A 12,928-nucleotide genomic window follows, 5' to 3' on the forward strand; every position below is an offset into this window, starting at 1 on the left:
TTGGACTAAGAAAATAAGGACACAGGGGTCAGCATTGATCCACTTATGCATGCATGGATCACAAGACCATTTTTAATGTGGTCTCTCTAGGTGCAATCACATGTTCAACAACTACCTCAAGGTGTCGCCACGGCTCTGGGATAGCCCCCCATGGTAATTGAACCTTGCCTAATGGTGAAAAACTCTTCGCTTATAAACATTACTTGTTAGAAGTCACAAATCCACCTAATTGCTTTGCATAACTTGCCAAAAAGTTACTTATCACTGATATTTCATGATAAAGATATGTTTGTTAATGAGTTTTTTCTGTTTTCCTTTCAAATTTCCATATTTCTCTTTATTCTTCTACTATTACCACCCTAGATCCAACTTAAACCAAGATTTATACATCATAAAGAGGGATCCATCTTAAACCAAGATTGATATATCATCAAGAGGGATCAAATTTGTTATTGTGTAATGTATTATTATTATTTAAATCCATATCATGTATTAATTTCTTCATATAAAGAATTTTGTACATAATAGATTTAGGTTTAAGATGGATCTAGGTTGATTTATTTATTTGGATGTTGGATGTTGTTACACACACAAATACACACACGGGTTTAGTTCCCATTATGTCACTGATTCAAATTTCATGGAGAGGAGTTGAGGGTGTAAGCTACACGTGGGGGATAAAATTACCTCACAACATATCTAGATTGATTGAGCCTTGCACAATCATAGTGACAACATCATACAATATTAAACGGTTTTTTATTTTATTTTATTTTTGTTTTTGTTTTTGTTTTTTTTCAGGGTAACTGGTGAATCATAATTTCGGAGGATTGTTTTGAACAAGACCCAGGATCAAATCACAATGGTTGCCACTATTCACATCAAGATATTCAAATTTACTTGTCCCTTCGGGCTTATAAGAATTACTCATATTCAAATTTACTTGTGCCTTTGGGCTTATAGGAATTACCCATAAGAATTTTCAGCTTGTTCAATTTTTTGCCACACAGGAATAGAACCTGGATGGAAGGGGAATTAAATCCACTAACTACCACTTAAACTTTTGTCTTTTAACAAACTAACTCCGACTTAAACTCAACCTCTATATATTAATTATATATTATTTAAATTCAAAGTTTCAAACCCACTTATAATCTCTTAAATGACTTTATGTTATATCTATTTATAACCATTTCTCCATATTAATATGTCACACACTTTCATATAAATATAATATATATATATATATATATATATATATTTTAATTATCTCTCTATTTATATTAACATCAACAGAGCCCAACTTGTTAAGCAAGGGAAGACCATTTAACTTAAATATCTTTAACTGGCAATGGTAGGAAATGTGGTAAGGCAAGAGCTTAGGAAAGAGCAACGTAGAAGATAGAAGTAAAAATGTTTTTTTTCGTGAGAAAGACTTTGAATTTGTCTCTGAGAAAGACTACTTTGCAGAATTGAGCTATATCATGGATTATAATTACAAGGTGAGTTTATTGCTAAAATTACTCTCTCTAGAATTAGGAGAGTATTTTATTCAATGTTGCATCATTTAAAAAATATACATTTTGTGGCAAGTTTTGCTTGGTTCCTTATATGGTTGAATAATGAAAACACTGTTGAGTGTAGTATCAAAATCTAAACTCATAAGTGACAAGTTTTTGTTGGTTCCTTAAATGATTGATTAATGAAAACATTTTTGAGTGTAGTATCAAAATCTAAACTCACAATGGGCTTTCATCTATGTTCGAACTATCTCAATTATAATACCTACAATATTTTTATCACAAACACTGATTGACTTAAATATAGTCAAGTAAGTACACCAAGTGAAATGCTCATAAATAGAGAATTATAACAATTTACCTAAGAAGTTCTAGTTAACCAAACATTAATACCATACCAACCACGATTATGGTTGGCAGTTAAATCACCCTCTATCAATCTCAATATTATTGAAAAGAGAAACACATCCCAAAAAAATTATATATATATATATATAATATTTCAAACACTTTAGTATTCTCAATTAAAAACAATCATATAAAATAAAATAAAATATATTTTTAATTATCTCTCTATTTTATATCTCTATTTATATTAACATCCGCAGCATCCGCATAGGCTAACTTGTTAAGCAAGGGAAGACCATTTAACTTAAATATATAAAATAATAGAAAGGTGAGTGCATCCATCGGGCGAGTTTATTTTTTACTTGCTTTTCCCATGTAACATTATATATTCCAAATTCACTGCAGGGGTAGAAATGAGATGGGTACCAAATTACAAAAGGAGGTGCGTGCCTTAGGATCCAGCACTTTTCATGGACATGTACACATCTAAATATGCCTTGAATATAGAAAGTGACTGGACACCGACAGTTCGATTTTGCAGAGAGAAAGGATGCACATGAAGGCGCGTTGGCATTTGGGAATGGTGATGCTGGACTCTCTTTTTGCTTCTTTGGATGGAATTATTATTCGTAAAGTAGAATGATCATGAAAAACCATGGTAGTGTAAGTAAAGGGTAAACGCAGAGGCGAAGCTCGTAGAGGGTTTGCTGGCAGCAAAATTGCAGTGCAGTAGAAAGCATCGGATCCGCTGGCTTCTGATGCAGTTACTGCACATTCATTCATATTCCAACCCGTTCTTTCTTTTCAATTCTCTTCCCACTTGAAGCCTCTGGCCATTGCACCACCATCGTTAAAAGTTCGATTTTTATTGTTGGACAGTAAGACCGACAACTCCTGTTAAGGTCTCTCTCGGCTTCCCACAGATCGAGCTCCAATGGGTACGTATGGGAACATAATTGCTTGATTTTATTAGTGAGCTTTAAGTTGGTTCTTTTTGTTTTGTTTAGTGGAGTTTTTTCTAATAGGAAATGAAGGGTTATAAAGCTGTTCAAGTTCCATTGGTAGGTCTTCAAGTGTTTTTATGCAGTTTAAGTTTAAAGCAGATTTCAGAGATCCGGCCTATGAGGGTTAAATTTGTATCGTTGAGTAAGTGTAGTTCGCCGATCATAGATTGTCGTAAGTGTAGTTCGCCGATCATAGATTGTTCAATGGGTTGTGGTCAAAGTGGTAAATCAAGTAAGCTCTCTTTACAGAGAATTGGATTCAATGCCATTCTGTAGTGTCAATCTAGGGAATTGTGCCGTCTTGTAATGCCTCACATTGACCTGAATCTGGGTCGTTTGTTCCAGGCAGAGTATTTAAGTAGGAGGAGGAACCCGCTTCGTTAACAAAGTGTGAAGTGTACTATTGGACTATTCCAAGAGGCCATTTATTTGGCACATTGGACTATTTTTTAGATGGGCATGTGGGGGAGAGCATGGAAAATAGCATTGTAGGCTACGAGATAAGGGTATACTGATTATTTTTGGCCGTAAAAAAGAAGGGAAGTGAAGGCCAAGCAAATAAGCATACTCATACTCATAGTTGGAAATGGGAAAGTGGCCTGGAGGGGGAATTGAATTGCAAAGTAGACTACGGAAAGTAGCTCTGAGTGGTTTAATTTAGTCCACAGTCTCTGGTAATTTTTCTGAACGTTTTAAGTTAGCCATAATAGAAGTTGTTATGTCAAGGTCCGTTAGATCAATGATTTGTGGATATGCTAATGTTTCGGTTATTTATTCACTGGAATGGGCAGAAAGAGGAACCCAGTCCTATCATGGACTGTATCTAATTGGGCAATTAGACTGAGAGTTTAGCTAGTTTGGAAGGGTATTGAGATCTTTGACACTTCTGTTCTGGCAGTTGATTAAATTTTGGAACAAGATCTAGACATGGAGTCGATACTGGCAAGGGCACTGGAGTACACGCTGAAGTACTGGCTAAACTCCTTTTCGAGGGATCAGTTTAAGCTACAAGGGCGAACGGTTCAGCTTTCGAACCTAGGTGGTATTCTATTCTTTGCATTTGCCTGATTCTTTTATAACTTGTAAGAGCCATATGTGTCATGATCAAAAATATATGGGCAGTTGTTTTTGCTTGTTCTAGATTGCCAGAACATGTCTCTTTGTATTATCGTTGCTGGAAGATGTGGATCCATGATAGTTTAACCGTTTTTCTTTGTTCCTTCTTTTCTGATTGCGTATGTGGCTTTTATGCAAAGATATCAATGGGGACGCGTTGCATGCAAGTGCTGGCCTTCCTCCCGCCCTAAATGTTACACAGGCAAGGGTTGGCAAGTTGGAGATCAAGGTGAAAATACTCTTGAACTTTACTGATTTTTTAGTATTTGCAAGTACCTTATTTAAAATGACCTGGTTAGAGGTACTGCAGTTAGCCAGTCAAATGAACATTTGCTTGAGTAGTTAGTTCAAGTGCAATTTAAGAGACTTGTTCATGCAGGCTCCAAACTTTTTAAAACTGCTTTCCTTGCTAATTTGGCAAGACCCAAACTTGATACTATGAAAACAAAAATTCCGTTTGCAGTAGCCAAAGCATCTCCAGTACCATACCTTAAAACTATAGATACTACATACTGTATCGAAATAAGAATGTTCACACTCATATATACTGGCATTGATGTAAAATTTCCTTGAGAACTCATTTTCTACAAGAATGCCCTGATGGAGAAGTTAAGATCGGGTCAAGATATACTTTCTCTACTTGTAAGATCAGTATAAATAATAATTTAAGTTGGTCAAATGTTCCAGAGTAAATATGGAAGCACTAGCCAGCAAATAAAGTCAAATTGCCAGCTTAAAATTTTCGATTGGTATTGACTTTCCACGACATTCAGTTAAATGAAAAAATATTTGACTAAATACATATATGCGGAAAGAAGAGTTACGAAAAGTTACGTCTTCTCATTGAGATTCCAAACTCGTTTGATTTGGGTTATAACCCAAATATACAGCTTTCGATATAATATGTTCAGCATGCATAGAACATATCTAGACCTCTCTTTCCATTCCCAGTTTTAGGTAGCCATTGAAGAATGAGAAGACTCCATATCAGGTTCTGTAATTGCTAATTACACAACTTGTGACAGTATGCACATATCACCTAGGACATCTCATCAAGACTCTAGCTGTTGCACTGTACTTGAACAACTATGAATAATATTTACCTGTATATGTTGTTACCTTTTTTTTAACAGAAACAGGTGATATTTGTATTAGAAATAGGTTGCAGCCAGGGTGGATAGTGTAATAGTACAAAAATAGTGCCATGTCTTAACAAAAACCAACATAACTATCGAACAGTATGTGTCAGGTATATAAAAGTCCAAATCATCCTTCAGAGAGGATTTCAAAAAGTTTCTGCTAGCATAGAATATAAAAAGGCATTATTATCAATACGGTTCTACATAACATTTGAAATACTAATGAAAAACATGTTTGCTGAGTGTCTCATCTTGACTGATATGTGGGCACTGGCTATTATTCCCGGTTGCCGAAGTCCATGTCTTCAATTATTTACTGAACTGTGTCATCTTCCCTGCGGTCATTAGGGGCAGAATTCACTAACATTCTATAGTTTGAGGGAGATGAGCGGGAGCTGTTGTTGAGGTTACACACTACAGCAAATTTACCAGAACCATACTGGACATTGAACTTGGTTGATCCCAAAACCAGGAACCGGACTGGAATTGGAAAAAATCTGGGCCAAAAACTGATTGACCAAAAAAAGACATAAAATATTCAATTTTTGAATATATATATATATATATATGTTTTCTATGTGGTTCACAGATCCCAAAGATCTGTGACTGCTATGTCCACGGAATATTTGTACCAGGCAGATCTACCCAAAGGGATCCCTTCCTATCGGCTCAGCCATGGAGCCTGACCTCGAGAGTGTCAAGAGAATTGAACTCTCAATAGCAAAGGTTCTTTAAAGTTTAATGATGGGGACTCGACCAATTGAGCTAACCCTCGGGGCTATATATATATATATATATATATATATATATATATGAATGTCTAAGTCACCTGACACGGGGATTCGTGGTGTCGGATTCGGACACGTTGACCCCCCGGAACAGGACACGTAGGATTCGTTATATATTATTTTATATATATATATATATTGAAAATTAGATATTTCTTACACAAATTTTAATTAATGATACAAATTTATTGATTTCAAATATAGATCTTCATCAATAGCTATTAGCATGCATAGTACATACAAAATTCAAATACATGTCAATATATTATCTATTTTTTATGCTTGGCCCTCTTGCTACCATGAGAAATGTCTAATTTTCTAGTCTTGTTGGAAAATCAGGATCTTTGTCATTAATATCACCCTCTAAGCATTAATATCCAGAGGTATCTTTGTCATTACCTCTGTATCTGTATAGGGATCTTTGTCATTAATATCACCCTTTAAGAATTAACATAAGATAGAACAAACATAACATGTCAAGACAAGATTTTGTTTGAGTGATGCGTACATTTTTAGGAGGGTCATGATACAGGAGTTCAACAACCAATGTCACTAACATCAAGGTACATAGAGGGATTGGTGCTCTTGATTAAATACGAGTTCCATACCCTAATACATGACAAAATTCAATGGAAACATTGCAATCCCCCAATCCTAAAATTTTGAAAAACTGATAAGTCTGCTGGATTTTGAATGAAATCTAAAATTCTACTTTCTCCATATGAAATCCAATGAGGCCGGAACCAATCTCAAACATCCTGAGTCATTTCATGGTAATGTTTAAGAATTTAACATTACCATGAATAGCATATCAATACTAGGGCCTAGACTTGATCATTAAGCTGCCAAAATGCTTGCCAAATGAAAATGTGTGGTTGTAATGACCAAATGCAGCCTTTTCATACCCGTGCAGGCCACTTTTGCTGCCTAACGAGTCCTGGAAAACAGGACACGCTGCCAAAATCGTGACACGCAGTCGAATTCGACGTGTCAAAATAGGACACGACGTGTCATGGTTTTTGGACACGAATCTCGAGAGAATCGTGTCGGACACGATGGATTCGGGATTCATGGGGCCTATAGGACGAATCCGGTTATCTAGATGAATGTTAATGAATCTAAAGTGATTCCAAACCATTAAACACAAATGAATTTTTTAGCAAGTAAGGGTGCATATAACCAAAATAGCACTAAGTGCAATCCATCGCTAAGCCAAAAATACATTGACAGAGAGACTCTAAATGGCTTGTGGAGTCCAAATAAATATTGCCACGACAAATAACTACATTTGTCAAAATCATTGCTTGTATTTGGATCCTCATCATCAATATCACCCTCTAATCATTAAAATAAGATAGAAAAAGCTTAACATGCCAAATCTATGATTTTGCTTAAGAAAAGGGTACATTTTTACTTGGGCCATGACAAAGGAATTCAACAATCAATGGCACCAACATTGAGGCACAAAGAGGGTTTGGTGTTCTTGATTAAATGCTAGTTCCATTCCCTCATACATGATAGAATTCAATGGAAACATTGCACAAAGAGGGTTTGGTGTTGTTGAATTTTGAATGGGATCTAAATTCTACTTTCTTTATATGAAATCCAATGAAGTTGGAACCACTTTCAAACGTATTGAAACAATTAACGGTAATGTTAAAATTTTAAGTAAAAGGATAAAAATGAAAGGGTTGAGTACTAGGCTACCCTAATCGTAATTTTTTTTTTTTTTTAAACAAAATTGAGTTTCGTGTCTTTGATCATGTTGTATGAAGCTGCATGGAACTAGTTGGTTCAATGAAGAAGGTTGGTTGGAATCGACCGGTTTGGTGCCATTGGTTGGACTAGTTAGGGCTTGAAAATGGTTGGACTAGCCGGTTTTGGTCCGATTATGATAACACTAGGTGATAGACCATATTCCTTAACATTGAACATTCAACTTCAAGAACTTGGATTTACCTTTTTTGCTGCACAAGGGTGTCATTGACCATAACATTTGGGAAAATGCATTGATGCTCATTCTCATGTATCGTAGTTGTCACCGAGAATATGAATGCCCTATTATTATTGATGAAATCCTCATTGTTGCACAACACTCACTATATTTCTTTAATTTCTATGTAATCCATATCCCAAATCTCCCATTGCACTTGAACAAAGAGTTCACAATATTCATTAAAGGACGAGATGGGCCTTTCTAAATAGTAAGCCCAAGAAACACCCAACAGGTTGAAATCATAGCCCAAAAGGGAAATTACACAACGGATACAAATAACACATCGCACATGAGAAAGAAACAAACATAAAGTAGTTGTAGGCAGCTAGTCTGGGTGCCCCTCGTTAGTGTCCTTTAGTACTTAGAAATTGAAGTTCAAAACATCCCCTGACAAGAATCTAATCGGAATAAAATGGAAGAGAAACTTGAGACTTGTAATTTTTGTGTTGAGAACTAAGAGCAAGAAGTTTGAGTTAACATACCTCCAAACAAGCATCAACACACTACTGTAGAAACCATTGAACAAGCACCAACATAGTACAAAGCTAATGGATCTCCAAACAAGCACTAGGATAGAAACCACTAGATATTGATCTAATACCATTCTAAAAACACTAGAGAACACCAATAGAGTACTAATGGGAGGGCTTGCTTGATTTCTAGTAGAATCATAGTTGATTGCCACCAATTCTCCTCACAAGACGTCACATTTGTCCTCTGAGCTACAATCCCACCTTTCTCCTACGTAATATCTCCACAAGCTTCAAATGATTGACAACACATTAAGGTTGGCATTTATGGGGATGCCATAAAGGTGATGTGCATAACATCCCACTTCCATCTAGTTATACTGGGACAACTTTGTTGAGTTGACATATGTGGTTTAGCGGGCTTGAGATGTAGCACCATCCATAAATTGACATTGGCCATGAACCTAGGGGATAACTTGGAAAGAAATTGCCCCATTTTTCCTTAAGTTTCTCTCATTCAATCTCGTTGGCCTATTGGCGAGGGTGTTAGCTGGACTATTTAGTGCTCTCAGGACTTGGAAAAAATTTATATCCATAAACCAATGCATCTCCTTTTTTATTCTAGCAAATGAGGTAGGCTTGCTTGTTGCCAAATGAGATTTTATTGTTGTTCATAAGTTTGATAATTATAGATAAGTCTTCAATAACAATCAAGGTTGTCGCTTTTGTTGCATTTATAAATAGGAGTCCCTGGAGGAGAGCATACTCATCTGCTTGATTCTTTATGCTTGTGCCTAGACCCATTCACAAGTCAATTTTTGTTTCTCCTTGAGCAAGGGAGTACCCCCTCATGCCTGCCATCCTTATTTTTGTACTTTTGAAAAAGACATCGTAACATTTTGGATTTGATGAGATGTATATAAGGTTTATTCTATTTTTGGACATTAATTATTGTCTATTGTAAAGATAAATTATTTTTAAGCATCTTAATGTCAAAAAAGTTAAATTTTTTGAGTAGTCTATCCTAGGCTAGGTGTATGACCAATCGAAGATTTATTTTATCTCAAGTCTCCAATTTTGTCATATTCTTACATTACAAATATGTATCCATTGCTAATAGCCTAATACTGAGACAATTGTGGAGTTACTACTTTCTTGTCATCTAGTTGAAAGTTCACTTGTCTGTTTTTGTCATGAGCTTGTATGAATTTGGTATCAAAACCTTGTTTTGACTCACTTTGGCCTTTTCGAAGTATGCTTTTGCAATTAGGTCCCTATCGCGAGTTCAATTGTCTTTAGATGTTGCCTTTCCATTGGATCGATGATTGATATTCACAAAATTGCCTTATTGTCTTTGACATGTGCTTACTTTATTAAAAAAAGAAGATATCAGATTTTGATTGGTTCCTTCACTATGTACCATCTATTTTTCTATGTTGAAAGTACTTTTCAAGGCTTCTAATTGGTGGCCTCTGTATCTTTTAATAAATCCCCCAAGCCATGCTGCTCTTATTTATGTTGTGCCGACCCTCGTGTTGCTACACTTTAATGCTATATTTTTGTACCATGCATTGACCTCTTCTTTGCATAGTTCAATAGACTCTCCTTTATTAGCACCGCCCTTTATTGTTGTTGCTTACACATGCTTTGTTTGCTACTACAACCTAAACTATGGTAGGTTTATTGTGTTAGGCACTCATTGTTATTATAACCTCCAATGTTCTTTCCTTGGCTTATGCAAGCCTCACAAGCCTCTATAGTGCACGATCTTCCCATCGCAATGCTGGCTTTGTCTTTACATGTTATTTAGTTTCATGTGGCCATTTAAAGTCACCCTCCTACACTTTTTTCTATTGATTATTTTCTTGACCTCCTCCTTATGCATTAAATCCCTTGAAGCCTCCATTGCCCATGTATCTTTGTATTATGCTAGCCATGACCTTGTTCACTATAGCATGGCATTGACCTCATACATGCTTTGGAGCCTATGTCCAAGCCTTATCTTTCTTTACTAGTGCACATTCCTCAACAATTCAATTGCTTACAGCTAAGTGTTTGAAGTTGTTGTGAAAGTCAGCTAACAGACTCTGGCATTCTTGACATCATCAACCTCTAGCCATGGACTTATTCACTTAGCCTTCTACATGATCCGGTTATATACATGTTTATGAGTCTGTCCTATTATTGTATCCTTCTTTACTTCATTTTATCCCAGATTTAGCTTTGGCATTTTCTAGGAGTTGCATTTGCACGCCCACATCATGCTCATACTGGTCGTATCATTCAGTCCCATGGACCTATATATGATCATTCGTTGAACATTAATAAAATTATCTTATCTTATAACATTTATTTTGCATGGTTAACATTAGCTTTAGACATAAAGATAAGCGTTCTCTTCTTCTAAATCAAGGATCACTTCCTTAAGTGAGGTTATCTCAAAATGAGTATTTTAGTTATAAAATATGACAAAAGTTGTTGGAAGAAATTGTCATTGATGTCAAAGGGCGAATGGGCCAACATTTGTTTGGTGATATGCGTGCAAAAATGATTGAATTTGGATGCAGGGACCCTCAAGATTGGTAGCTCTTGTCACGCCATTTCGTTTGATAGGTGGCATGCCTTGTGGGTCCTCTTGATTTGAGAGACATTGATGTTTGAAGTTTGATGCCCCAAATGGATGGGTTTAGCACCAACATCTTGCCCCAAAATTCATGACCTAATATTTATTGTTGTCCCTAGAAGGAGGTCAAATATGTGATTTAAATTAGCCTAAGTCCATGTGTCCAAGTCAGTCTTGAATGAAGGTGAAATTCGACTCCAACAAAAAGTTAAGTCTTTTCATGGCACAATTTTGTTTTCTTTAGGGTCAACCCCAAATTTAGCCCCTCTTAAAAGTGTATAAATATGGGCAACTCGTGGGCACTTTGAGGATGCAACTTGGAGCATCTGAAGCAAAGAGAACGATCTTCTGTTTTGATCAGTCTAAGCCCTAAAAGAAACATCTAAAGGAGGCTGAGTTTTGGAACCTCTTCTGAAGCACAATTCGTGGAGTATTCTGTTGATCATCCGAGTTCTAGTGCCAAAGATATAGGCCTGTTCTGAGGTCGTATTAGGCTTTGTAACAGGTATTCTGAGGCTCCTTTTCGAGGCTTGTTCTGAGGTCCTAATTCGGCCTTGTAGCAGAACTTACAAGACAACTCAACTTGGCCCTTGTTTGAAGCTGAAGTTTGGCCTTTGTCTAAGGCATTTCTGTGGTGGACTTTTTGTGCAACTAGTTTAAGTTTAAGACAAGGTCCGAATCTGTGATAGTTGAGGCAGATCGAGGTCAGATAGACTTGAATTTCAGAGGCAGGAGATCATAATGTCGGAGGCCTTTTCTTGAGCATAAATTTGGCCCTTCTGAGGCTCTTTCTGATATGAGTCTGAGGCAGTCTAAGTTCCTGAGGCAACCCGAGTTTCTATGGCAAAATTGTAGGCCTTTCTTGTGGCAGATCTTTGTGAGGCAAGGTAATTTGGTCCTGTAGTAGATCTTTTGATGCAAGCTGCTCTTAGTCATCTCTGAGGCTGAACAAAGTCTGTTCTGGAATATATCTTGAAGTAACCTGTCCATCTATTTGAGGGGCATTGCTAAGGATTGAATGAGGCTTGTTGGAGGTATGATTTATAATCCTTTTTGTTGTGTATGTTTTTGAGGATCTCTACAAGCCAAAGTTATAACAACATACATATCAAGAATCAAGGGGCAAACCTGATGTTGAAGGTGACAGTATGATGATTCTATGCTTTTTGAGATCAAATTTGAGACTAGTAGAAGCAGGTTATAAGACAGACCAGTGGCACATTGGTTTATGCCTGTGGAAGTAGTTTAAGAACAAGAGTCGCGGTGCCATCAAAATTGTGAATGAATACAAGCAGTGAGTGCAGAATGACATGATTTTAGTGAAAGTGTCATGATAGTGATTTGTTGAAGAAGATTGAACATTGTTGTAAGTGGGCCATTGTCCCTGGTATGGGAGCCTAAGATTTTTGTTCTATATTTTATTGTTAAGGGTGGCAGGGTGGTGCTAGGGAAGGAAGTTGTAGCTTCCTTCAGGAGGTTGTCGACTCTTTCTAGTGGATGCTGGTAAACCAGGGGTTGTAGCTCCTTCCAGTGGTTTCTGGTGAATAAGCAGGGGTTATAGCCCTTTTTAGTTGTAGCTGGTAAACCGAAAGTTGTAGCTTCCCTTGTAATATAAATAAATTGTTCATATAATTCTTGTGTACTCTTGATATGATATGATTGGTTAATGCTTATGATACTAGTAACTAAATTGAAAGAAAAAATGAAATACTCCTTCACCCCTTGTTTCAATATTTCCAACAAAAACAAGAGCATTTTTTAAAGGATATTTTTTCTCTATGTAGCAAGCCCCAGAGTATTATTATATCTTACTTCCAAGATGAATCTCTAAACGTTTCAAGAAACTCCCAACCTAATATAATTTTTGGCCCATGAGTTGTGTAAACGCCATCAACAAGCACAAATCTTGCATGCCAAACAAAAT

General features: G+C 36.4%; 1 protein-coding gene across 4 annotated transcripts in view; it reads left to right on the top strand.

The window, feature by feature from the left end:
* The first annotated feature begins 2,292 nt into the window (after positions 1-2,292).
* The window catches only part of LOC149233052 (amino-terminal region of chorein), a 159,296-nt gene continuing 148,660 nt past the window's right edge, over positions 2,293-12,928 (top strand). The window contains exons 1-4 of one of the 4 annotated variants that reach the window (XM_089379664.1): positions 2,296-2,806; positions 3,218-3,546; positions 3,771-3,911; positions 4,129-4,217. In XM_089379664.1, the coding sequence (XP_089235790.1) occupies positions 3,800-3,911; positions 4,129-4,217 (201 nt within the window). In that variant the 5' untranslated portion in view covers positions 2,296-2,806; positions 3,218-3,546; positions 3,771-3,799. Of the gene's footprint in view, positions 2,807-3,217; positions 3,547-3,770; positions 3,912-4,128; positions 4,218-12,928 lie in introns of all 4 variants that reach the window. The other 3 variants (XM_089379666.1, XM_089379663.1, XM_089379665.1) reach the window with 3 other exon arrangements.

The sequence above is a fragment of the Pinus tabuliformis genome, chromosome J (assembly GCF_031772625.1).
Source record: "Pinus tabuliformis cultivar Carrire ecotype Pingquan chromosome J, CPIR1, whole genome shotgun sequence".
In the NCBI taxonomy this organism is placed as follows: Eukaryota; Viridiplantae; Streptophyta; class Pinopsida; order Pinales; family Pinaceae; genus Pinus; species Pinus tabuliformis.